We start from the raw sequence: 27,918 nt of genomic DNA, 5'->3' as shown, positions 1-27,918 counted from the left end.
TACTCTACTTTTTAGTTCATTAATTGGTTTTGCGTATAACAGGCCATTAATCGCGATCTGCCAATGGATCATGGACGCCTGGGCTAAGGGTCAGTCTCAAGTGTCGACCGTTTGTTTTGCTTAATGCTCCTTATAATCCGATGCACCTTATGTATGAAAATAGATGAGAGAATTCAACATTATTGATACTGTGCCTAGTCCAAAAAATATGGTTCTTCTGTTTTTCACAATAAAAAAAATAATAATAATAATAAAAACAAATTGTCAAGTGTGTTTTAATCTCATCACAGTGAATAATTAGGCTCCTCAGTCTTTATATAAGTGAGCGATAACTTCAGTCCACTCCAGTCTTTGTTTTTCATGTTTTTTTTGAAATGGTAAAACTCAGACACGGCGTCTTTAAAGCCCCTGTTCCCGTTTTCTCCTGTAGGACTTAAGACTTTATTGATTCACAAGGGAGATAAGCTCTAAAACTGTCTCTCTTAAACCCTCCCACGTGTCCTGATTCTATACGAGCGCAGATTATGTGCATTTTTAAAACGGCCCAGAATCCCAAATTCAACACGACGATCTGTTTAATCACAAACTACATTACAGACATGAAATTATGGAAAAGACCGATTTGTTGCAAGTACAGTCGGTGCAGTCGTGTTGTGTTGGAGATGTCAGAATGTTTTCGGTCCATCACCCAGAGTCCTGCACGAGTCCGTTTTTGGAGACCAGGACTAAACCAGGACTGAACCTACGCCGAGTCGTTAGTGGATTATAAATGTATACAAGCCACAACTGAAGAGATGATCACCAGGACTAAACCAGGACTGGACCAGGACTGGACCAGGACTACACCAGGACTGGACCAAGACTGGACCAGGACTACACCAGGACTGGACCAGGACTACACCAGAACTACACCAGGACTGGACCAGAACTACACCAGAACTACACCAGGACTGGACCAGAACTACACCAGGACTGGACCAGAACTACACCAGGACTGGACCAGGACTGGACCAGAACTGAATCAGAACTACACCAGGACTGTACCATGGAGTTCTGGATCAGAACAACACCAGGACTGGACCAGAACTACACCAGGACTGGACCAGAACTACACCAGAACTACACCAGGACTGGACCAGAACTACACCAGGACTGGACCAGAACTACACCAGGACTACACCAGGACTGGACCAGGACTACACCAGGACTGGACCAGAACTACACCAGGACTGGACCAGAACTACACCAGGACTACACCAGGACTGGACCAGAACTACACCAGGACTGAACCAGGACTGGACCAGAACTACACCAGGACTGGACCAGGACTGGACCAGAACTACACCAGAACTGGACCAGGACTACACCAGGACTACACCAGGACTGGACCAGAACTACACCAGGACTGAACCAGGACTACACCAGGACTACACCAAGGACTGACCACCAGAACTACACCAGGACTACACCAGGACTACACCAGGACTGGACCAGGACTACACCAGAACTACACCAGAACTACACCAGAACTACACCAGGACTGGACAAGAACTACACCAGGACTACACCAGGACTGGACAAGAACTACACCAGAACTACACCAGGACTACACGAGGACTGAACCATGGAGTTCTAGACCAGAACTACACCAGGACTGGACCAGGACTGAACCAGGAAAATCCCACTTGTTTCCAGGGCAACGGACGTCCTGGAAGCTCTTCAGGTGTTTTTCTCCCGTTCTTTGCTCATTAGATTCACCTGACGCGCTCGTGTTTGATCACTACTCACCCGTAAAATCCCAGAACGCGAAAACCTGCCCATTTCACCAACTATTTGCGGGTTCCCAATCCGACGCAGGACTCTGCCATCACCTGGATGCCGTGGACATTTCTCTGCCTACAATGTTCCACAGTGTGACATTAAACAGCTCTACCTTGCATTTATTCAATTACAGGTGGTTTTATAGCTCAGAAATACCTAGAAAAACACACATTCTGACTGTCGTGGGCTTGCCTCTCTGCAGATCTGACCTGTAGCTGTAACTTGGTCCAGTTTGGTCTCCATGAAGATAGAAAAGTTGAAGCTCTCCAGTCTCTTCCAAGCAGCTCACCAAGGGATTTCTGAATTACACATATTGTACTGAAGTAAAATTAGATTCATTAAATGTCTTTTACCATTGTCCATGTATTATTTTGATCCCCAACATTGTACACTTTGTAAGTCCTGTTTTAGTCCTGTTTTAGACTTGTTTTAGTCCCATTTTAGTCCTGTTTTAGTTCTGTTTTAGTTCTGTTTTAGTTCTGTTTTAGTCCTGTTTTTGTCCTGTTTTAGACTTGTTTTAGTCCCATTTTAGTCCTGTTTTAGTTCTGTTTTAGTTCTGTTTTAGTCCTGTTTTTGTCCTGTTTTAGTCCCGTTTTAGTCCTGTTTTAGACCTGTTTTAGTCCTCATTTTAGTCCTGTTTTAGTTCTGTTTTAGTCCTGTTTTAAACCTGTTTTAGTTCGGTTTTAGTCCTGTTTTAGACCTGTTTTAGTCCTGTTTTAGACCTGGTTTAGTCCTGGTTTAGTCCTGGTTTTAGTCCTGTTTTAGTCCCATTTTAGTCCTGTTTTAGTTCTGTTTTAGACCTGTTTTAAACCTGTTTTAGTCCTGTTTTAGACCTGGTTTAGTCCTGGTTTTAGTCCTGTTTTAGTCCTGTTTTAGACCTGTTTTAGTCCTGGGTTTAGTCCCATTTTAGTCCTGTTTTAGTTCTGTTTTAGACCTGTTTTAAACCTGTTTTAGTCCTGTTTTAGACCTGGTTTAGTCCTAATTTTAGTCCTGTTTTAGTTCTGTTTTAGTCCTGTTTTAGTCCCGTTTTAGACCTGGTTTAAACCTGTTTTAGTCCTGTTTTAGTCCTGTTTTAATCCCATTTTAGACCTGTTTTAGTCCTGTTTTAGACCTGTTTTAGTCCTGTTTTAGACCTGTTTTAGTCCTGTTTTAATCCCATTTTAAACCTGTTTTAGACCTGTTTTAGACCTGTTTTAGTCTTGTTTTAAACCTGTTTTAAACCTGTTTTAGTCCTGTTTTAGTCCCGTTTTAGTCTTGTTTTAGTCTAACTTTGTACACTTTGTAATAAATTGATAATGGTTTATGTTTTATAAACATCAAACTGTACGTCATCTTAGACTCGCCATGGCTCTTCTACATGCTCATTTTCTTGTGACAGCTAAAATTAGTACTTTTTTAGCATTTCCAATTTGTAAAAGTCGCTCACCCGAAGAAAAAAGGTTGGAGACCCCTGAAATAAAGTTAAAGTATCTCCTCGGTGAAAAGTATCTGACGAACCCTCCAACACAAACGTTACAAAATGCAAAACCAACCAAGACCAGCGATGTTTTCAGACACTCTGCTGTTACATGTGTGTTTTTGATTGATTTGTTTTTTTTCTGTATGATGTAGTAACCGGGCAGAATTAGTTCAAGGTAACCTTCCCGACGCAGGTTTTTGACGGACGGCTCATTGTGCTTCGGCGTAATCGTCCACGTAAACCAAAATGATGGAGCCTCGTTCAATTATCCTCCTGGAGACACTGACAGATTCCCTCCTTTGTTACCTCCATGCATGTTTCAGGACGACTTATCAATTTTACATACACGTTTCACGCCCATTCTCATCTCTCTCTTTCTCTCCTCCCTCCCTCCCTCGCTTCTCTCGCTCCCCTCCCTCTTCCTCTTCTCTCTCTTTTTCATGTTCTGTGTCTCTTCCTCTCTCCCATACTTCTTTCTCCCCACCCCTTCCCTTCCCTTCTCTCTCTCTCGTTCTCCATCTCTCATCGTCTTTTCCCTCTTTCTCTCCCTTCTCCCGCTCTTTCCCTCTTCTCTCTTTTTCACATTCTGTCTCTCTTCCTCCCTTCCTACTTCTCTTCTCTCTCTCTCGCTCTCCATCTCGCTTAGTCTTTCTTTCTCTTTCTCTCCGTCTCTCGTTCTCTCCCACTGCTCGTTCCCGCCCTCTCTCCACCTCTTCACCCCTCCCTCCTTCTTCTCTCTCTTTCTCACTCTCTGTACCTCTTCCCCTGTTTTAGTCCTGTTTTAGTCCCGTTTTAGACCTGTTTTAGTCCCATTTTAGTCCTGTTTTAGTCCTGTTTTAGACCTGTTTTAGCTCGGTTTTAGTCCCATTTTAGACCTGTTTTAGTCCTGTTTTAGTCCTGTTTTAGTCCTGGTTTTAGTCCTGTTTTAGCTCGGTTTTAGTCCTGTTTTAGACCTGTTTTAGTCCTGTTTTAGACCTGGTTTAGTCCTGGTTTTAGTCCTGTTTTAGTCCCATTTTAGTTCTGTTTTAGTCCTGTTTTAGCTCGGTTTTAGTCCTGTTTTAAACCTGTTGTAGACCTGTTTTAAACCTGTTTTAGTCCTGTTTTAGACCCTTCACCCCTCCCTCCTTTTTCTCTCTCTTTCTCACTCTCTGTACCTCTTCCCCTGTTTTAGTCCCGTTTTAGTCCCATTTTAGACCTGTTTTAGTCCCATTTTAGACCTGTTTTAGTCCCATTTTAGACCTGTTTTAGACCTGGTTTAGTCCTGGTTTTAGTCCTGTTTTAGTCCCATTTTTAGTTGTTTTTTTGTTTTAGTCCTGTTTTTAGACCTGTTTTAGTTCCCTGTTTTAGACCTGGTTTTAGTTGTTTTTAGTCCTGTTTTAGTCCTGTTGTTTAGACTGGTTTTAGGTCCTGTTTTAAGTCCCTGTTTAGTTTCCTGTTTTAGTCCTGTTTTAGTCCTGTTTTAGTCCTGTTTTAGTCCTGTTTTAGACCTGGTTTAGTCCTGGTTTTAGTCCTGTTTTAGTCCTGTTTTAGACCTGGTTTAGTCCTGGTTTTAGTCCTGTTTTAGTTCTGTTTTAGACCTGTTTTAGACCTGTTTTAGACCTGGTTTTAGTCCTGGTTTAGTCCTGGTTTAGTCCTGTTTTAGTCCTGTTTTAGTCCTGTTTTAGACCCTTCATCCCTCCCTCCTTCTTCTCTCTCTTTCTCACTCTCTGTACCTCTTCCCCCCTCCCTCTCTTTCTTCTCTCTCCCCACACCTCTCCCTCTCTCCTCTCTCGCTCCCTCTCATCCTCTTAGTCTTTCTTCCTCCCTGTCACCTTTCTCTCTCCTTCTCGCACTCCTCGCTCCCGTCTCTCCCTACGCTCCGCCCCTCCCTCTTCTCTCTTGTTCTCCGTCTCTCTCCCTCCCATACTTCTCTCTTCCCGCCGCTCTCCCTTCTCTCTCCCTCTCCGACCATTTAGTCTTTCTTCCTCCCTCTCCCCCTTCTCTCTGTCTCTCCCTCTCCTTCTTCTCTCACACCCTTCCTCTCTCTCTACCCCTTCTTTCTCTCTTTTCTCTCTTTCTCACTCTCTATGTCTCTTCCTCCCTTCGCTGTCTCTCTCTCGCTTCGTCTTAGTCTCTCTGCCTCCGTCTCTCTCTTTCTCTCTCTCTCTGTCACTTTCTCTTTGTCTTTCCTCTCCTCCCTTCTCTTGCTCCCTCCTCTTTTTCTCATTCTGTCTCTCTTCCTTCCATACGTTTTGCTCCCCACACCTCTCCCTCCTTCTCTCTCTCTCTCGCTCTCCGTCTCTCTAGTCTTTCTTCCTCCCTCTTCTACCTTTCTCACTCTCTCTCTCTCTCTCTCTCTCTCTCTCCATCCTTCCTCCTTTTCCTTTTCTCACTATCTGCATCTCTTCCTCCCTTTCTTCTCTCTCCCCACCTCTCCGACTCTTCTCTCCCTTTCCCTCTCTCTCCCTCTCTCTCTCTTCGTTGTTTTTCTACGACAACCGACTTGAATCTTGAACCCACTCTCTTCTCTTTCTCTCTCTGTTTTCCCTTTCTCTCTCTCCACCCGTCCTTCCCTCTCCTCTCTCTTTTTTCTCTCTTTATCTCTTCTCCCTCCAATATTTCTCTCTCCCCACACCTCTCCCTCTATTTTCTCTTTTCACTCCACCTCTCTCTTCGTTGTTGAATCTCTCTCTCTTCTTTCTCTCTCTCTCTTTCTCTCTGCTTTCTCTCTGTCTCTCTCTCACACCTCTCCCTCCCTTCTTTTTCTCTCTCCATCTCTCTTTGTCTTTCTTCCCTCTCTCTTTTCAGTGTTTTTTCTGCGACAAAGCCTTAAATCTTGAATCCACTCTCCTTTCTTTCTCTCCTACGTGACTTTCTCTCTCTCTTTTCTTTCTCTCATGTATAATATATCTATAGTATATCCCTCCCTTTCTCCTCCTCTCTCTCTCTCATCCGTCCTTTCCCTCCCTCTCTCGCTTTCTCGCTCTCTATTTTCTCTTCCTCCCTCCCATACTTCTCTCTCTCCCACACCTCTCCCTCCCTTCTCTTTCGCTCTCCTTGTCTCTTAGTCCTTTTTTTCTCCCTCACTCCTCTCTCTCTCTTTCTCAATCCCTCTCTCCGTCTCTCTCTCTCTGCGTTGTTTTTTTCTGACAATGACTTGAATCTTGAATCTGCTTCTTCTCTCCCTCCCTTCCTCCCTTTCTTCTCTCCCCACCCCTCTCCTCTCTTCTCTATCTCTCGCTATCCCTCTCAGTCTTTCTTCCTCTCCTCTCCCTTTCTTCCGTCTCTCTCTCCCCTCCTCTTTTTGTTGTTTTTCTCTGACAGTGATCTTAAACCTTGAATCCACTCTGTCTCTCCGTCTCTTCTCTCTGTGACTTTCTCTCCGTCTTCCCTTTCTTTCTATGTATAACACCTCCCTTCTCTCGCTCCTCCATCCCTCCTTTCTCTTCTCTCTCTTTCTCACTCTCTATGTCTCTTCCTCCCTTCGCTGTCTTCTCTCTCGCTTCGTATTAGTCTCTCTGCCTCCGTCTCTCTTTTCTCTCTCTCTCTCTGTCACTTTCTCTTTGTCTTTCCTCTCCCTCCCTTCTCTTGCTCCCTCCTCTTTTTCTCATTCTGTCTCTCTTCCTTCCTTCCATACCTCTCCCTTCTCTCTCGCTCTCCGTCTCTCTTAGTCTTTCTTCCTCCCTCTCTACCTTTCTCACTGTCTCTCTCTCTCTCTCTCTCTCCATCCTTCCCTCCTTTTCCTTTTCTCACTATCTGCATCTCTTCCTCCCTTTCTTCTCTCTCCCCACCTTCTCCGACTCTTCTCTCCCTTTCCCTCTCTCCCTCCCTCTCTCTCTCTTCGTTGTTTTTCTGTGACAACAACTTGAATCTTGAACCCACTCTCTCTCTTTCTCTCTCTGTTTTCCCTTTCTCTCTCTCCACCCGTCCTTCCCCTCTCCTCTCTCTTTTTTCCTCTCTTTATCTCTTCCTCCCTCCAATATTTCTCTCTCCCCACACCTCTCCCTCTATTTTCTCTTTTCACTCCCCCTCTCTCTTCGTTGTTGAATCTCTCTCTCTTTCTCTCTCTTTCTCTCTGTCTCTCTCTCTCTCTGTTTCTCCCTCCCTTCTTTTTCGCTCTCCATCTCTCTTTGTCTTTCTTCCCTCTCTCTTTTCAGTGTTTTTCTGCGACAAAGCCTTAAATCTTGAATCCACTCTCTTTCTTTCTCTCTACGTGACTTTCTCTCTCTCTTTTCTTTCTCTCATGTATAATATATCTATAGGTATATCCCTCCCTTTCTCCTCCTCTCTCTCTCCATCCGTCCTTTCCCTCTTCTCTCGCTTTCTCGCTCTCTATTTCTCTTCCTCCCTCCCATACTTCTCTCTCCCCACACCTCTCCCTCCCTTCTCTTTCGCTCTCCTTGTCTCTTAGTCTTTCTTTCTCCCTCACTCTCTCTCTCTCTCTCTCTTTGTTGTTTTTCCATCCCTCCCACAATTACCTCTTTCTCTCTCTCCATTTGTTGCTCTGTTTGTCTTCTACCCTCCCTTCTCTCTCTCTCTCTTTCTTCATCTCTCTCTGCGTTGTTTTTTTCTGACAATGACTCCGCTTCTTCTCTCCCTCTCTTCTCTTCTCTCGCTCCCTCCATCTCTCTTCCTCCCTCCCTCTCTTCTCTCTCTTTCGCTCTCCATCTTTCTGCCTCTGTCTCTTCCTTTCTCTCTCTCTCCGTCTCTCTCTTCGTTGTTTTTCTACGACAAAGTCTTAAATCTTGAATGCACTCTTTCTCTTTCTCTCTACGTGACTTTCTCTCTTTTCTTTCTCTCATGCATAATATATCTGTAGGTATATCCCTCCCTTTCTCTCTCTCTCTCTCTCCCTCCATCTCTCTTTCTTTCCATCATTTCTCCGTACCCTCTCCGTTCTCAGTGAAGAAATAGCTGCACTTAACAAAATGGCTCGTGCGCGGCTCAGGTCTGAGAGAAGACGTTCTGTTTGACCAAAGCGCCACTCCAGACCTCCACACTCCTCCACACACTCCTCTATTCACTCGCTTTTATTCACTCGCTTTTATTCGCTTCGCTTTTATTCGCTCTCTTCCGTTCGTACGCTCGCCCACGCGAACGCCCCGATCGTTTTACCGGGGAAAAGCCGGAGCGAGCGACGTCGTTCACGGTCAAGGGCGCGTCGGTAAATAATGTATCGGACTGTTTTCCACTTGAGCGAGCGTCCAGAGAGTGACAGCTCCATTTGTGCACACGGACACCGCGAAGTACTCTACTCTAAAAGTACAAGTACTGACAACTGTGGGAACACAAGTACTGGAGGAAGTAGCTGTAGCTGTAGTAGTAATAGCAGTAGTAGTAGTAGTAGTACTAGCTGTAATATAAGATTAGTAGTAGTAGTTGTAGTAGTAGTAATAGTAGTAACTGTAGTAGTAGTAGTAGTAGTAGTAGTAGTAGTAGTAGTAGTGTAGTATAGTAGTAGTAGTAGTAGTAGTAGTAGTAGTAGTAGTAGTAGTAGTAGGGACCGGGACATAACTAAATACTCAGAGTACAAATATTGACAATTGTAGTAACATAGTACATAGTAGTAGTAATAGTAGTTATAATAGTAGAAGTAGTAGTAGTAGTAGTAGTAGTAGTAGTAGTAGTAGAGGTAGGAGTGGTAGTAATAATAGTCGTTGCAGTAGTAGTAGTAGTAGTAGTAGTAGTAGTAGTAGTAGTAGTAGTAGTAGTAGCTAGTAGTAGTAGTAGTAGTAGTAGTAAGTAGCAGTTGTAGTAATAGTAGTAGTAATAGTAGTAATAGTAGAAGTACTAGTAGTAGTAGTAGTAGTAGTAGCTGTAGCAGCAGTAGTAGTGGTAGTAGCAGTAATAGTAGTAGCTGTAGTAGTAGTACTAGTAGCAGTAGTAGTAGTAGCTGTAGTAGTAGTACTAATAGAAGTAGTAGTAGTAGCTGTAGTAGTAGTACTTCTAGTAGCAGTGGTGGTAGAGTAATAGTAGCAGTAGTAATAGTAGTAGTTGCAGTTTTAACAGTAGCAGTTGCAGCAGTAGTAGTAGTTGTAGTAGTAGTAGCAGTTGTAGTAGTAATAGCAGTAGTAGCAGTAGTAGTAGTAGTAGCAGTAATAGTTGTAGTAGTAATAGCAGTAGTAGTAGTAGTAGTAGTAGTAGTAGTAGCACCACCAGCAGTAGAGGCGGTGGTAGTATTAGTCGCAGTAGTAGTGGTAGTAACAGTAGTCGTAGTTGTAGTTGTAGTAGTAGTAGCTGAGGTGGTGGTGGTAGTACTAGTTGAAGTAGTAGCAATAATAGAAGTAACACTGAAGTTGCAATAGTAGTAATAGTGGTAGTGGTAGTATTTGCAGTTGTGTTTTTGTGTACTTCTGGTTCTTGCCTGATGTTCTTCTGTGAAAGTTTTTTTTTTAAGCTGCAGCAGAATTTCTCCTCTGGGATCAAATAAATAAATGTAAATCTAGTCGCGTAAAAGACCTGAACTGCTTCAACAACAACGAAGGACAAATGAAGCAGAGAAGAATGTCGGATTGAGCAGAAGATGCAGAGGAGAGGGTCCGATAGAGAAGAGGAGAGGGTCAGATGGAACAGAAGATGGAGACGAGAGACTCAGAGGATGCAGAAGAGTCGAAGAGAGGGTCAGAAGGAGCAAAGGATGCGTAAGTGTGGGTTAGACGGAGCAGAGGAAGAAGACGAGAGGGTCAGAGGATGCAGAAGGGTAGAGGACAGGGTCAGAAGGGACAGAGGATGTAGAAACAAGGGGCCGACGGAGCAGAGGAGAGGTTCAGGTGGAGCAGAGGATTTAGAAAAGAGGGGCAGGTAGAGCAGAGAAGAGGCTAGAGGAGCAGAGGAAACAGAGGAGAGGATCAGAGGATGCAGAAGAGTAGAGGACAGGGTCAGAAGGGACAGAGGATGTAGAAACAAGGGGCCGACGGAGCAGAGGAGAGGTTCAGGTGGAGCAGAGGATTTAGAAAAGAGGGGCAGGTAGAGCAGAGAAGAGGCTAAGATGGAGCAGAGGAAACAGAGGAGAGGACGAGATGGAGCAGAGGAAGTTGAGGAGAGGGTCACACAGAGCAGAGAAGCAAAGGATTTAGAGAAGAGGGGCAGATGAAGTAGAGGAGAAGGTCAGATGGGGCAGATGATGCAGAAGGAGAGGGTCAGAAGGAGCAGAGGATGTCTGTACATCACTAATTGACTGAATTCTCTCGTTCGAAATCGCCCGGTCGTTGTACAAATCCTACAGAGGCCGAAACACGCAGCTCTTTGTTCCCCGCGCCGCCGGGATATCGACCGCGAGCCTCACAGCGGTGACACAAGACCAGATAATCACCACGGCAACGTCTTCATCTAAAACTGGACAAATCCGGTCGGACGGCGCGGTGACAGCTGTCGCAAACGGAGCCGCAAATGAACTGAAGGACTTGTAATGTGTCCGAGAACATTACCGTGATGAGGTGATCAAGACGCAAGACGGCAACCGAGACAAAGATCTGAAAATGACGTGGGAAATGGTGATACTGTTCTTTTTTTTCCAGAGAATTTTAACACAAATTTCAATTAATATAAAAAAAACTAAACAAAACTTGACTCAAGTTTTTCCCCAGTGGATTTGAGCGACATTTTCCCAGCCCCATTACAGATGCGTTGAATAAAGAAAGCGTTTTATTGTTCGATAATCAGGAAGTGTGTGTTAGCATGCTAGTTGTCAGCATTTATATGACTGCAAGACTCCGCTCTGGTCTCTGAAAGTTTCATAAAGCGCTTATAAAGTCATCGCGGTGAATAATTAGGAAGCTCAGAATGGAGACGGTAAATCAGGAATAACTTAGGACCACGGCAAACCATTTGAATTGAACGAACTAGTTTTGTTTTTTTCACGTTTTTAAGACTTTCTACAGTTTTACAGTCAGATACAGAATTTCACAATTAAATCAGGTCCTAAAATGAGACTTGTAAAAGCAGCGTTGTGTGTGATTCTTGGTATCAAATCAAATCAAAACTGTGCATAGGTCAAGGAAATGTGCAATTAAAACTCCAAAAGTTAATAATACGATTAAGAAAACACAGTCAGGCCCAGTGAAAACCCCCACATTGTCTCGCTTTGTGACACTTTTTCTGCCCCACTTTTGTCTCTAAACGCTCCTCAACAGCGCCCTCTTGTGGTGCCACTCCAGGTTAGATGAGGATCCAATTTATTTTAATATTTGAGAGAATTTGAGAAAGGTTTGATGCTTAAAGAACCATTAAACACCCTCCCGAAGCGGTAATCCATCCCTAAGCAAAATCTGAAAAATCCTCCAGAGTGTGAGGGGCCTGGCGGGTTGGGCCGGGCTCTAGAGCGATGATTGACAGCTGACCGACAGCCACAATAATCCAACGTGGACCAGTTCACTCTGGACTTTGAAACAGGGAGAAACTCTTGTGGTCCTACTTGGTCTCTAACCAAATTTGACCACATCACCCCCATCCTGAAATCCCTTCACTGGTTCCCTATCACACTCAGGATTGAGTATAAGGTCTCCCTCCTCACTCACCAGTGCATCCACGGTCACTCCCCCCAGTACCTTAACTCTTTCCCCCCTGGACGCCGACTAGGAACAACCCATACATATGTTACTAGGGCTACACCCATAGAGCATAACTGCATAAAAGAAAACAGACTTCCACGAGTGATTATAAATGATTTTTACACTCATGAACTTAATTGTAACACAGACATATTTGTATCTCTGGAAACCTTAGACTCTGAACTATTCATTTATGGATGTTTAAATGTGATTCAACTCATTTATAGGTGTATAACAGCTCACTGAAAATGAGAGTTTACCTGGTCAGGTGCAAACTCGAAAACAAAAAACTACATTCAGCATCTGATATCTGCATGTTCTGAGTACTATATTCATAAAAAAAATAAAAAAATATACTTTGTCAAAGTATTTAAACAGATTTCATATCACCAGATACAGTATAGCCAAGTGTGCACCTGTTTTTACCTGTTGTTCACCTGTGTGCACCCAATTCATTTTTTTCCATTTAACTTATTCAACTCATTTAGCTTATTCAACTTATTTATTCAACTCATTTAGCTTATTATAATATAATAATATAATAATAAAACTCTTCCCCGTCAGTGTGTGTCCAGTATTTGTCATCTTGGTTATTTTCTCATGTGCAGAGCTCCACATAAGAGCGTTTTTTCTGTAGCGATTCTGTTATACATCGCATCTTGGAAAAAAAAGACTGAAATATTTTAAAGGACTGGCCTGGGCAACATCCAGATTTCAGGGCAATTTTGGTTCATAATCGAGTATAAAGCTCAGATAGTTTGTTCGGATCTCGCAGGACTCCACACAGACGCATCAGCGGCATCTCACCTTCTCCCCGAAAGTCCGTCGCTATCGCTGTTTTCCACTTTATAATCAACTTCAACATCATCACTTTGAAATCTATAAAAGTCACTTTCTCTAAACTTATCCATAAAATACGTCCGCTCCTCATTATTTCTAAAACTGTGCGCCGCAGCGCCGCGATCTTTCCATTGCACGTGTTTCGTGTTGTGTTTTTTTCCGGAAGCTACCATCGTCACTATTTCGATTAACTTTGGAAAAAATCTGTGAAAACATATCCTTGAATCCTATTGGTCAGTCTAGTGTGGGTTGTAGTGGCCCCCACCTGTCACAGTCTCTGTTTAAATGTGAAAAACCGAGACGTTTCTAAAGGTCGTCAAATCTCGTCTTTAGTGATACAGCGGAGGAGTCAAAAGTCGTCATTAAGGGTTCAGGGGGGATCGTCAAATGTCGTCTTCATGGGGGAAAGAGTTAAGGAGCTCCTCACTCCCCAGACCCCCTCACGCTCCCTCCGCTCTGCAGCCACCAACACTCTCCAACCCCCCAGAACCAAACTTTGCACCATGGGTGATCGGGCCTTCTCCTCTGCAGCTCCAAGGCTTTGGAATCCTCTCCCCGACCACTTGAGAGCCCCACAGTCTATTTCTGTTTTTAAACAAAATCTTAAAACGTACCTTTTTACTAAAGCCTTTTTAACTTCTTAGTTCTTTTTAAAGACAATGCAGTAAAGTGTATTTACCTTGTTGACATTTTCGGCTGCTGCTGCAAGCCATTTCAGAACTGTCACCGGTGTTGGTGGTGACGTGTCGTATATCAGCTGTTGTTACTTCCTGTAGGCGTGGTCAACCTGATGGACCTGGCAGGTCGCTCGGACTGACCACGCCTCCCGTCGCCCGGTGTCTCTTTCTCAGTTCTGAAGATGACTTGCAGCTAGCAGCCGAAACATGTCAACAAGGTAAATACACTTTACTGCTTGTCTTTATGAAGTTTATATAAGCACTTTTTACTAAAGCTTTAATTGTTTTTATTCTTGTTTTATCGTATTAATTCCTGTAGTTTTAGCTTGATCTGTTTGCTGAGCACTTTTTTACTCATTGTTTTTACCTGTAGCACTTTGAGATTATTTTATGTAAAGTGCAATATAAATAAAATGTAATATTATTATTATTATTAACTTAGGCTATGTTCAGACTGCAGCCTGAAGTGACCCAAATCTGATTTTTTTTTATTACTATGCTCCTGTATCTGATCTTTTAATGACTGAGCGACGCAGATCAGATTTGTTCAAATGTGACCCAGGCCACTTGGATATGTGCTCTTACTTATCCGATCTTTTGACACGCGACTTCAGTCTGAACGGTCGGGTCACATTTATTCCATCTACACATCAGGCTCGGAGTCTGGCCAATGGAGGGAAAGTGAGGTTAGTGAGTTTATTAACATTTGGGGGGATCGCTGTATTCAGGACAAATTGAAGAGGTATGAACCGGGCGTTTTCTGAAATGTCCGAGCATGGTTACAGTTGGTCCTGGCTCCAATGTCAATGAAAAATAAAGAGCCTGCGAGTCAAACACAAGGAGGCTAAAGACTCAAACAAACAAAGCGACTGTGGACATGTAACCTGTCCATTTTACGACGAACTGGAAGAGCCGTATTTTGGGAGAAAAGCCCAAACGTTTAGGCGACTTCCATAAACACGTGCTGTCGTCGTGTCCTCCAATGCTTATGCGGGACACTTTTGGGGCGTTTAGAGTTCACACTGGAGATCGCATTAAAGTCGTATTTAATTACCTCCACCAATTGCCGGCGTTTGTCTGTTTTGTTTGTTTGTTTGTTTGTCTCTGTTAGCAACATAACTCAAAAAGTTATGGACCGATTTTGATGAAATTTTCAGGATTTGTTGGAAATGTGAAAAGGAAGAACTGATTTCATTTTGGGGGTGATCCGGAAGAAATCCTGGATTCTGGATCACTTTGAAATTTTAGTTAACATTGTGGTAAATGGGGCCAAAAATTTTGTTTCTCAATATCTGGGTTAATTATTGACCAAACCCCATGAAATTTGACTCAGGGATGGACAGTGGGATCCTCTTTCATATTCCAAAGGCTGATCCAGCTCTGATCCACAAGACTGATTTTATCACAATTTATATAAAAAATGGGGCTAGTCCTTGGCGGAGGTCTGCGCTCTCTGAGTGCTTTTCTAATTGGAAATGTGAACGACCTCGCTAAAAAAATTTGATTTCACAATGTCCTATGGTTCTGCGGTGGATGTTTGGTGCTTTTGTTGTTGTGTTGTCTTGTCAATAAAGGATTATCTTATCATATTTTATCTTTATGTGACCCCAGCGGAGATGGACACTTAAAGCCAGAGTTTGGAACATTCCCCATATAGAGAAGTCGATGATTGACCTCTCACGAAGTTATGTCAGGTTTAGGAGAAATAAAAGACAGAAACTGTGATGTTTTCAAGGTTTTTTGTGGTTTTCAGCCTCTTCATTGGCTAAAATCTGTTCTGATATTTTGGATTAGCCGCTGTAAGGATTTAGTTCATTCCAACCGACCTATTTACAATTCACTTCAACTGTATTCTCGAGGCTTTATGCCCTAGATACAAAACATAAACAAAAGTCTTCTGTCTTTTATCTGGTCTTTCTGTGATGTTACCTCATTGATCAATATTGTTTTTCTCAGAGAAAACCATTCACTTTTTCCAAGGTCTGTGTTTTTGTGTGGGCACGGATCATTACAGTACAAGGCCCACAAAGATTTCAGACCTCGTAGTTAATTTTTGGATCGTAAAAAGCCGTGATTTTTGCAACATGGAGGAAAAACTGGGTAAAGGAAAAAGGAAAAGCAGCTGTGCACATTATCTGAATATTATTGTCAAGCAGGAGGAATAGTAGTGTTCGTAATAGTAAAAGATAAGTAAGAAAGACTTTTATAGAGCTCTTTTCACGGATAAAAAACAAGGTAAAAGGTGTACAAGTATACAATTACGCTCTTAAAGTTCTAGTACTTGTAATACTTGGTTGCCTGGTGTGTCAAGAGCGTCTGTTTTAATATAAAAGCGGCGGAAACGTGGTATAATGCAGTTCTTTTCAAACTTTTTACATCAAGTATAACCTAAGATAAGGCTTTGAGAGCTCCACCAGATCTAAACCAGGTCTATAACAGGACTATTCCAGGTCTATAACAGGACTATTCCAGGTCTATAACAGGACTATTCCAGGTCTATAACAGGTCTATAAAGGACTATTCCAGGTCTATAACAGGACTATTCCAGGTCTATAACAGGACTATTCCAGGTCTAAGCCAGGTCTATCACAGGACTATTCCAGGTCTAAACCAGGTTTATAACAGGACTATTCCAGGTCTATAACAGGACTATTCCAGGTCTATAACAGGACTATTCCAGGTCTAAGCCAGGTCTATCACAGGACTATTCCAGGTCTAAACCAGGTCTATAACAAGGACTATTCCAGGTCTATAACAGGACTATTCCAGGTCTAAACCAGGTCTATAACAAGACTATTCCAGGTCTATAACAGGACTATTCCAGGACTATTCCAGGTCTATAACAGAACTATTCCAGGTCTATAACAGGACTATTCCAGGTCTAAACCTGGTCTATAACAAGACTATTCCAGGTCTATAACAGGACTATTCCAGGTCTATAACAGGACTATTCCAGGTCTATAACAGGACTATTCCAGGTCTATAACAGGACTATTCCAGGTCTATAACAGGACTATTCCATGGTCTAAACAGGGTCTATAACAGAACTATTCCAGGTCTATAACAGGACTATTCCAGGTCTATAACAGAACTATCCAGGTCTATAACAGGACTATTCCAGGTCTAAACCAGGTCTATAACAGGACTATTCCATGTCTAAACAGGTCTATAACAGAACTATTCCAGGTCTATAAGAGGACTATTCCAGGTCTAAACTGGGGTTACAACATTTTGAAGGTTTTGAAGTCACATTTCTCTCACCTTGGATTATTTGTATTTATTTTGACCTCCGTTAGCGACTGAAGCGCATCTATTCTTCCTCGAGTCATTGTTTCATTCATGGGACGTTTTTGTAAAGTGTGTGTTATGTTTTTTGACAAAGTTAATATTCATTCTCGAGATACACAGCAATAAATGATAATGAAAATGAAACTGAAACTACTTTGTCCAGATGACTCAATAACAATAATGCCAATTCAGTCTTTCACAGCTCAAATCTTGACAAAAAAAATACCCCAAATCTCCAAATTCTTCTAAAGAAATTGTGCACAGGATAAATATTGTCCTCCAAAATATATTCAACCCGTGTAATGTGACCCCTTCATGAGCAGCTATGTTTGTTTCGATACAGAAGGACCAAGAGTGTCCCTGATTGGCTAATCCAGCTGTCAATCACACCCCTTGAACAATTTATAAAAGTTAAAAAAGAAAGAATACAATGACATTTTCTCTATCGCCATCCGCATGTTTCCAAAGAGCCGATAAATAGCTGTAGAAAACACTTATTCAACCTTTTACAGCTCAAATATTGACAAAAAATCCTCCAAATCTCCACATTTTTATAAAGCAATTGATTGGCTAATCCATCTGTCAATCACACCGATCTGAACTCATTCACCAGTGACCGGACTCACGTCGTCGTAAAGGATTGGAGAAGTTTGTATTTTAGATCTCAGACAAGGTGAAAACTTTTGCGACTAAATTTTACCAACACGGAGAAGCACTAAAAAAATAAAATATTACTAGATTTGCAACAGAATGAAGTGGATTTTCTGTAAAAATGTGTAAAAACGTCCCGCGTGCTGCTGGACTCGTAGCAGCTGTCACACCGGCACAAACGGTTTTAATAAAGCATGTCACTTTCCCAAAAAAAAGCTCAAATAACGACAGAATAAATATCACTCGGACGTAATAAAACGGTGTGATTTTAAACGTGTAGTTTTTGTGTCCCGGGGTGACCTGAAGCGCCCCCTGTCTGTTTGAATAATAAGCAGCACTTCTCCAAAAGCTAATGCTCTTTTCTGGCTCCAAACACGTCCAAATCCTGACAGGCCCGATGCGGCGCATTACTGCACTGCACACTGACACCAGGTTTCTACAGGAGACGCGAGAGGAAGAGGAGAGGAGAGAGGAGAGAGAGAGAGAGAGAGGAGAGAGAGAGAGAGAGGAGAGAGGGAGCATTACTGCACTGCACACTGACACCAGGTTTCTACAGGAGACACGAGAGGAAGAGGAGGAGAGGAGAGAGAGGAGAGAGAGGAGAGAGAGAGAGAGAGAGAGAGATTACTGCACTGCAGAGACTGACACCAGGTTTCTAGGAGAGACACGAGAGGAAGAGGAGAGAGGAGAGAGAGAGAGAGAGAGAGAGAGAGAGAGAGAGAGCATTACTGCACTGCACACTGACACCAGGTTTCTACAGGAGACAAGCGAGAGGAAGAGGAGGAGAGAGGAGAGAGAGGAGAGAGGAGAGGAGAGGGGAGAGAGAGAGAGAGAGAGAGAGAGACAGGAGAAGAGAGGAAGAGAGGAGAGAGAGGAAGAGAGAGAAGAGAGAGAGGAGAGAGGAGAGAGAGAGAGGAGAGAGAGAGAGAGAGAGGAGAGAGAGGAGAGAGAGAGAGAGAGGAGAGAGGGGAGAGGAGAGAGAGGAGAGGAGGAGAGGAGAGAGAGGAGGAGGAGAGGGAGGAGAGAGAAGAGAGAGGAAGAGGAGAGAAGAGAGAGAGGAGAGAGAGAGAGAGGAGAGGAGAGAGAGGAGAGGAGAGAGAGAGAGAGAGAGAGAGAGAGGAGAGAGAGGAGAGAGAGAGGGGGAGACTGCACTGCACACTGACAGGAGTTTTACAGGAGAGAGAGAAGGAAGAGGAGAGAGGAGAGAGAGAGAGAGAGGAGAGAGGAGAGAGAGAGAGAGAGAGAGAGAGAGGAGAGGAGAGAGGGAGGAGAGGAGAGGAGGAGGAGGAAGGGAGAGAGAGGAGAGAGAGAGAGAAGAGGGGAGAGGAGAGGAGAGAGGAGAGGGAGAGAGGAGAGAGGAGAGGAGAGAGGGAGAGAGAGGAGGGAGGGGAGAGGAGAGAGAGAGAGGGAGAGGAAGAGGAAGGAGGAGAGGAGAGAGAGAGAGAGGAGAGGAGAGAGAGAGGGAGAGAGGGAGAGAGAGGAGAGGAGAGGAGAGAGAGAGGAGAGAGGGAGGGAGGAGAGAGAGGAGAGAGGAGAGAGGAGGAGAGAGGAGGAGAGGAGAGAGGAGGGAGAGGGGGAGGAGGGAGAGAGAGGAGGCACTACTACACTGCAACTGACACGAGGTTGACAGGAAAGAGTGAAGAGAGGGAGAGGAGAGAGGGATGAAATGGAGAGACAGGAGAGGGGAGAGGGAGAGAGAATGAGAGGAGAGAGGAGGAGGAGAGGGAGAGAGGAGAGAGAGAGGAGAGAGAAGGAGAAGGAGAGGGGAGGAGAGGAGAAGAGGAGAGAGGGGGAGAGAGGGGAGAGAGAGAGAGAGGAGAGAGAGGAGAGAGCGGAGGAGAGAGGCAGCATTACTTACTACGCTGCACACTGACATGAGCTTTCAACAGGAGAGAGAAAGAGATAGAGGGAGACAAGCTTTCAAGAGGGAAGAGAGGAGAGAAGAGATGGAAGGAGGGAAGAGAGGAGAGAGGAAGAGAGAGAGAGAGAGAGAGGAGAGACGGAGGGGGATAGTGTGGGGGCATTACTCCACTGCAAACTAACATGAGCGTTCAACAGGAAAGAGGAGAGGACAGAAGGAGGAGAGAGGAAGAAGAGAGGGAGGGAGGAGAGAGGAGAGGAGGAAGGAGTGAGCGACAGAGTAGAGGGAGATATGGAAGATGAGGAGAAGAGAGGAGAGGAGAATTACTAGGCAAAGAACTGACACGAGCTTTTAAGAGAAGAGAGAGAAAGAGAGAGGAGAGAGAGAGAGAGAGTGACACAGCAAACTGACTCAAGGAAAGAGAGAGAGAGAGAGAGAGTGAGAGGAGAAAGAGAAGAGGAAGAGGAGAGGACAGCGGGCGGCTTTACCGACACGAGCAAACTGACGCGAGCTTTCAGGAGGAGAGCGAGTGACGAAGACGGACGGATGGAGAGAGACGGAGAGGCGTAAGAGAGAAGACGGAGAGATAGGAGGAGAGAGAGAGAGAGGAAGATAAGACGGAGGTAGAGGAGTGACAGGTGAAGAGGACGAAGACGAAGAGGCAGAAAGGAAAATGGAAGGGTTAAGAGAGCGGAGAGAAAGAGAGGAGAAGAGATACAAAAGAGGAAGAGGGGGAGGAAAAGAAGGAGAGAGAAGCTAAAAGAGAGGGAGAGTGAAGGCTACTACAGTAAATAAACGTAATATTTCGAACTAGAGAGGACTTTAAGAGGACTTTATTTTTACTCTGAGCCTCTAAACTAGGCAGAAGTAAATAATAAAACTCCAAATACTTCCAAAACACGTACTTTTACTTCTTTGGTACTCGTAATACTCTCAGTGTGCATGAGCGTTGGTCAGGTACGTGTTGGTCGCGGTGGCTGTAGTGAGTCTCGTGTTGTGTTTTGGCACGTTTCTAAAGACAGACGGCCTCGCTGTGACGCTCCGGCCTCACACGGAGAGCGGAGTGGGCAATATGGACGCAGTGTCTTGCTCAAAGGCAGAGCAGCAGAATGCAGCCGGGCTCGGAGGAAATACTCACGGTTCTTGTTCGATTAACACCGATAATTGATGTTGTGGTATTCAGACTTTGCGTACACGTTTCTCTCTCTCTCTCTCTCTCTCTGTCTCTCTCTCTTCTCTCTCTCTGTCTCTCTGTCTCTCTCTCTCTGTCTCTCTCTCTCTTCTCTCTCTCTGTCTCTCTCTGTCTCTCTCTCTCTCTCTGCTTTTCTCTCTCTGTGTCTCTCTCTCTCTCTGTCTCTCTCTCTCTCTTCTCTCTCTCTCTCTCTCTCTCTCTCTCTGTCTCTTCTCTCTCTCTCTCTCTTTTTTCTCTCTGTCTCTCTCTGTCTCTCTTTCTCTCTTCTGTCTCTCTCTCTCTCTTTCTCTTCTCTCTCTCTCTCTCTCTCTCTCTCTCTCTCTCTCTGTCTCTCTCTCTCTCTCTGTCTCTCTCTCTCTCTGTCATCTCTCTCCTCTCTTCTCTCTCTTTCTCCTCTCTCTGTCTCTTCTCTTTCTGTCTCTCCTCTCTCTCTTGCTCGCTCTCTCTCTCTCTTCCTCTCTTCTCTCTCTCTCTTCTCTCTCGCTCTCTTTCTCTCTCTCCTCTTTCTCTCTTTCTCTCTCTCTCTCTCTCTCTCTCTCTGTCCTCTCTCTGTCTCTTTATCTCTCTCTCTCTCTCTCTCTCTCTCTCTCTTCTCTCTGTCTCTCTTGTCTCTCTCTGTCTCTGCTCTCTTTTCTATCTTCTCTCTCTCTCTCTCTGTGTCTCTCTGTCTCTCTCCTGTTCTCTCTCTCTGTTCTCTCTTCTCTCTTGTCTCTTTATCTCTCGTCTCTCTCTGGCTGTCTTTCTCTCTGTCTCTCTTCTCTGTCTCTCTCTCTCGTCTCTCTTCTCTCTCTTCTTCTCTCTGTCTCTTTATCTCTCTTCTCTTTGTCTGTCTCTCTCTCTCTCTCTCTCTCTTCTTCTCTCGTCTTCTGCTGTTCTCTCCTGGCTCTTTCTCGTCTGTGTGTAAATACTGTCTCTCTGTCTTCTTTATTTGCTCTCTCTCACTCCTGTCTCTTCTATCTCTGTCTCTCTCTTCTCTGTTTGTCATCCTTTGTCTCTCCTCTCTCCTGGCTCAAAATTCTCACTCTCTTCTTTCATATCTTGTCTCAGTTACTCTCTTCTTCTCTCTCTGTCTGTGGCTATCTAAGCTCTGTGATCGTGTCTTATATCAAAAAAGTGATAACCGCTTTAGAAAATGTCATGAGAAACACCTGTTTGGGAGCTATATTCTTGTTCCGGTTTTGTCCTTTCTCTCTCTCTGTGTCTCTCTCTCCCTCTGTCTGTCTCTCTCTCTCTCTCTCTCTGTCTCTATATCTCTCTCTGGCTGTCTTTCTCTCTCTGTGTCTATCTCTGTCTCTTTCTCTCTCTCTCTGTCTGTCTGTTTTTCTCTGTCTCTCCATCTCTCTCCAAATGAATAACTGTTGCTCTTTTTTCATGGGATTCACATGAGAAACAGAACATTTTGTGGAGGACTGGGCCAATTCTACATAATATCATACAGTATATTGTATTTCTTTATAAAAAGCAGTAAATAACATTGTTTTGACGAGCGAGTGAGAGTTTATGTTATGAAAAAGTGAGACCGCCCTACAAAAAATGTCATTAAAAAAACACCTCTAAAATAAAAGTAATGCAGCTTGAGTCCGTGCATGAGGTAAAATTATAAAACATGTTTATTTTATAATTCTTGGGAGTTGTACAATGCCCACGTCTGGCCTAATGTAAATAGTTTCTTTAAGCCCAAGCTCTGCAGATGGAAAGGAGCTTGTAGCTAAATCGGGCGCTGAGATTCTCTGAGATTAATGTTTTCTGCGCACTGTCCTTGTTTTAAATAAAACAGATTAATGCCCGACGCCCCTGTAGGCACACCGCCTTTTTAACTGACTAATCAAACTGTAGGACATGTCTTTACTCCACCAAGAGATAGTTTAGTCGATAACAGCCCTAGATATTAGTTCCTGGCGGTCGTATGCCAATAGTCGTTCCACTCACTGAGCAGGATGCAGACGCAGAGGAGGATGGCGACCAGGGCCCCGGTGGTGAGTCCGTCGGAGAAGGGCAGGACCTCGGGGCTGCAGGTCTGCATGTTCCCGCGGCTGTCGCACGCGCACACTCGGATCACCAGCGTGCTCGTGCTGCTCTGGATGGGGTAGTCGTTGTCCGAGATGACGATGGGTAAAAAGTAGACGCTCATCTCACCGGCGACTGAAGCCCCCCCTCCGAGTCAGGATGTTGGCCGTGTTATCTGAGAGAGGAAGTGAGAAATTAGATTCACAGCGATGCCAACTTTGTTACTAGAGATTACACCACCTGCTTATTTCCACACATAATATAGCTTTAAACAGAATAGAATGTTCCACAGTATAGGATTAAGATGTGATTCAGTTCAAGATTACACAAACTTGTAAACAAAAGTGCAACGAAAAGTAGAAACAAATTTGCATATTACAGAAATGTACTAGAATATACAGTAGAGGTGTAACTGTACATGTACACAATTTTATTATTTGTTTTTAAAGCTTTAAATGGACTGGCCCCACAATACGTCTAAGACCTCATCTAGATTTACTCCCCTGCACATGCTCTCTGAGGTCCGAGGTCCAGCTCCAGCTCATGGGGCCTAAAACAAGACTTAAAACCAGTGGGACCGGACCTTCTCTGTTACTCTGTGAGAGTTTTAAGTCTCGTCTGACTCACTTTTATTCTCTGGCTTTTTAACACCGCATGAGTTGTATGGTCCTCTGTGTATTTCTTTCTTTCTTTATTTATTTTTTTAAATTAATAAATTAATTTGATTTAATTGTTCATTTTTTTTTTTTATAATTTTTTTTTTTTTTTTTTTTTTTTTTTTTTTATAAATTTTTTTATGTTATTATATAGATATTTTTTATTTTATTTTACTTTTTTTTTTTTCACACTGCTTTTGGATGTTGTTATTTTATTTATTGATTCTATTAGTTTCATCATGGTTGAAACATAATTCTGCTGATTTAATTTTTAAGTAAAATGGTTTACATTGCTGAGTAAAGCACTTTGGAAACTGTCTTGTTTATAAAACGTGCTAGACAAAGTTGGATTTAATTGGATTGGACGAGCGAGTTTGTGCATTTTGAGTTTGTTTACATTCCACCACTACATGTGCAGCTACACAGAAGACTTGGCTCCTTAATATTCACGAAGGAACTCGTCCGTGATTGGGGTGGCAGTGTTTCTCGCAGCGCTTTATAGTTAAGGCAGCCACCTTGACAACAATTGCCCCCCACCTTGACTACGTCCCTCCGAACCGCGTGAATTCTCACAAAACTACAGTCATTGCGCCCCGGGTCTCATTTTTGTCTTTCACTGGCACATAATTAGTGTTACCAAGCAGCACTTTGCATTTATTTTATTTTTATTAGTTTGTATAATGTTAAAACAAACTGTTGGTTTAATAAAAAACACAAATAAACAACAAGGAAATGGTTTTGCATTTTGTTCTCATACTGTACAGAAAATGAACCGTGCCCTTTAAAACCGACCCGTGATTTTTGTGTACAGTTACATCCCCAACCGTACAGTATGTAACTGTGATTTTCCATGTTCCCCTATAGTGCATTCTTAAAAAAGTGATAAGTACAGTTTCTCAAAAAAACAAAAAAAACCAAACAAACAGTTAGTGAGTGTGGAACATTCAAACAAAAAAACAAAACCAAAAGCAAAAAATACAACATTTCCATGAACCTCATCAGGCGGTCTACTTCCCACCAGGAAAGTTATGCAGTGCGCCTTTGAATTAGCACAGAAAGTGAATATTTATAAAGATTTGAACAGAAAAATTGTGCAAAAAAAGTTGTTTTTGTGATGACTTCTAATCAAATTTGAAATGACCCTCATAACCGAATCACTTCATTACTGACTTTTTATGTAAATATTGAAATTTGAAATTCTTTTACCAACATATTTTGCTTTCACACAAAATGAGACCAAATTCTTTTGAATCCGCGCTCTCTGAAAAGGAAATCTCGGCAGCAGTTATAGACTTTACTCTACTTATGTCACAAACCAGGGAGACATTTGGAAACATGCGAAAACAATTGTGCTAAAATGAAGACTGCGTACGTATGTGCTGTTTGGAATCATCTTCAATTTGAAAGAGAAGAAGAAACCGCATGTACCCAGTGCACTCGGAGTTGTGAGTCAGCGGGGAAATGATAAAAACTGAGGTATGGTTGAAATTGTTGATTTGCCCAACATAACTGAACGCTACAGTGACATGGAGATGAAGAAAACTGAACCATTTTCTAATTTTACCTAGATTTTCTCAGACTTACTACCACGAACAGAGCCCGCTAGAAGTTCTCATCGCATCTTTCCAAACGTCTTCTTGGTTTGTGACGTAAGCGTGAAGAGAGCCCATTCCTTTTATATTTTATTGAGCTATTCCGTGACTCATAGAACCAAGGTTACAACGTGACTGAACCTTATATAACTGCACACGGGTCTTACCTTCTTTATCGTCAATGGTGAAGTTCGGGTTGGTGGGACTTATACTGAAGACGAACTTATGTCCAACCAGAGGCTCGTCTGTGTCCACCGCGCTGATGGTCTGAATCAGCTGAAAGAGAAAACGTGGAATTATAAATACATTTTTTCATCCATCCATCCATCCATCTATTTTCTTCCACTTATAAAGGGTCGGGTCATGTTTTATTTTATTTTAAAGCTGCACGGTGTAACCTTTTTCAGTGCGAGACTGTGCTACCAGTGTCTCTTTATTGATTTGCCTGAAATGTTCCACAGTATAGCATTAAATGTGGTTGTGGTTGTAGTTATTCAAGTACAGATGTTGATCAAAAAAATAAATACATACAAAATAAATAAATACAAAAATAAATAAAACTTGAACATGCATTCTTATTGTGAACGGTATGGTCTCTCCACCGATCTGACCTGTAACTTGCCCTAATGCATTGTTTCCCAAAGACTGTGTCGTGACTTTTTGGTGGGTCGCAAGAGATTTTTTTTTTGGGTCGCCTTGTCATGATCTGCATGTAGGTCTAAAATATACATATACATAGATCCAGAGGTGGTGCTACCATTAGGCAAAAGTAGGTGGCTTCTTAGGGCCCCCAAACCTGGAGGGGCCCCCAAACAATTTCCCTCAGTGCCACTAATGACCGAGGCCTCAGAGCAATTTGATTTTCTCTCAATATGACATTAAATGAGAGTAGTTTACGTTTAACCAATAATCATAAGGGGGAAAAAAAGAAGAAAAAACTACTTTCAATTCTGATTATCTAGTAGGCAATCCAATCCAACATAATAAAATAAATAGAGATGTACATGTTTCAAGTACAATGGGAAAAAAAACAATAAATATGTATTAAAAAAAAAAATAAAAAATGGTGCATTATAGTGAGGGCCCCAAACACAAGTTCGCCTAGGGCCCCCAAATTGCTAACTCCACCTTTGCATACATCTCTGTGCACTCCCGCACCTCACTTTTTCAGCAGAACCTCCTTGCCTAAACTATTTTCTGTGGGAAACATTAATTACTGTTTTTACTTGTTTAAAACTTTGAGTACCAGATTTTTCGGACTATAAGGCACACTTCCCTGCAATCCCTGCAAAATTGACAGCGCATCTTACAATCCGGTACGCCTTATGTATTAATTCTGGTTGTTCTTACTGACCTCAAACTGATTTTCACACTTATTCCACTGAATCGTGTCCTTTAGTCCGACAGAAGCTGAACCACATCAGCAGCACAAGAAATAAACTGTTTTGTCAGTGCTTATAGTTTATGCAAATGAGTCATGTGGTTTTAAGTTTTGTTTCTGTAAAACGTAAACAAATGTGCTCATAGCTGCATTAAACCCATTATTACTCAATGTATATTTGCGTCATCCTTGTGGGAAATAAAAAAGTTTCAAGTCTAGTTCAAGTGTCATCCATTTGTTTAATGTGTCTTATGTATGTATGTAAAAAAGACGAGAAAATTCAATGTTACTGATATTGCGCCTTTAATTAAAAAAAATACGAAAATACTAATTGTTCAGAGAGACACGATCACTAAGTCAAAAATAAAATATCCTTATTAATGTTCAACAATTATCACAAATGTATTTTGTGATTTACGAATAATGTCTATGGACATGGGTGGCGAAGAATTGTGACTTTTAAAATATGTATCCCCAGAAAAAAAAATTGGGAAACACTGCCCTAATGATCTCACCTGCTTGTCATTATACCGTGGAATAAACTATCTAAAAAAAGTTCCACAGTGCATCTTTAAATAGATTTTTAAGTCTCCTTACCTGTCCAGCTTTGACGTTCTCGCACACAAACGTATCGTAGGACATGGCGAACTCTGGGGCATTGTCATTCACGTCTAAAACCTTTATGAAAACTGGAACTCGGGTCGTCTGTCTCGGATTATCTGGAAGAAAAAAATAACAAATATTAAAAAATAGAAAAACAAAGAAAACAAACTCATTACGCCAAACCATTTCAAACTTACTACACTGGGATTTTTGAGGGCATGAATCATCTTATTACTAAACATGCGAGGCACCGTTTTCAAAAAGTAATTTCCAAATTGAAAATCCACAAATGTTGAACCTGATTTACTTCCATGAAATTGAAATCTTGTTACACATGTTCTTTCTATGACAACAGTAATAATAGCACGACTAACACACCGGGAATTTTGCCTTGTTTCAGTCACACGAGTTTGAGTTTACAAGATTTTGATTCTTTCAGCTCTCACATTTTTTCGGCGAACGTGTAATTTAACTTCGAACAGAGCAGATATTGTTTTAGCCCCATTTATACTGCCTCACATGTCATCATTAAGGAACACAGCATAAAACAGAACACAAAAGTGACCTGCTCTAAATATGACTATTACAAACATGTATTTCCCTTTTGTTTATTTACAGCAGGGGTGTTCACACTTTTTCAGCATGTGAGCTACTTACAAACTGACCAAGTCATAATGATCTACCTAATACAAAGCCAAGCAAACTGCACTGAAACACTCTGTGCCCCTTTTTTGGATCCTCACCCACAGTTTGAGAACCCCTTCTTTAAGAGAACTTCCTCTGGCACTTTACACAAAACTGTGAAAAAAGTGAAGGAAGATTTTTAAACCTGTTTTTTTTTTTTTTATTCCAAACTGGAGTTGCATTCTTTTGTGGTTTTGCAGTGATATTTACCAGCCTCTGCACGTTTACCAAACCAAACGCACATCGTGACAAACACAGATGCATTTGTGCACTTTTGTGAGGCAAACTTCAGCCAAATGTGGCAGTAGGTCTGTTCTGTAGATCCGCTCTATGCTGTAGACCTGCTTTGTGCCAACACTGGAACACAAATTTAGACTCATTTTTGCCTCACGTTTGGTCTTGCTCTTCTAATCAGCGCGAACTGTAGGAGGGGCTTGTGTTGGCTGTACGCAGGAAGGAGCGAGAGCGTGAAAAGGCGAGGGGCGGCGTGCTGACGTGAGGCAGATGGACAGGTAGGATGTTTAGGAAGTTGAACCTGCCCTGTGATGCACGCTGGTACACGAGGGCACACGCTGTCGCGGACGAGCCGTGCATAGGGAGCGTGTGTGTTTGTGATGCGCCGTAGAGTCTCCGCGGGTTTCAAATGAGCGCACAGGCCGAACTGAGACGCCCCACACG

The 27,918-nt window shown here is 42.8% G+C and overlaps 1 protein-coding gene across 1 annotated transcript in view; it reads right to left on the bottom strand.

Annotated features, from left to right (window-relative positions):
• LOC110161169 (cadherin-10-like) overlaps positions 1-27,918 on the bottom strand; it is a 130,851-nt gene that overhangs the window by 8,630 nt on the left and 94,303 nt on the right. The window contains 4 exon segments of the mRNA XM_020925882.2: positions 22,247-22,451; positions 22,453-22,499; positions 24,740-24,848; positions 26,551-26,672. Coding sequence (XP_020781541.1) covers positions 22,247-22,451; positions 22,453-22,499; positions 24,740-24,848; positions 26,551-26,672 — 483 coding nt within the window.

Source organism: Boleophthalmus pectinirostris, unplaced genomic scaffold (assembly GCF_026225935.1).
Source record: "Boleophthalmus pectinirostris isolate CB_2022bp ecotype Guang Dong unplaced genomic scaffold, ASM2622593v1 HiC_scaffold_15, whole genome shotgun sequence".
Lineage (NCBI taxonomy): Eukaryota > Metazoa > Chordata > Actinopteri > Gobiiformes > Gobiidae > Boleophthalmus > Boleophthalmus pectinirostris.
This window is presented reverse-complemented; position numbering and strand designations above follow the sequence as displayed.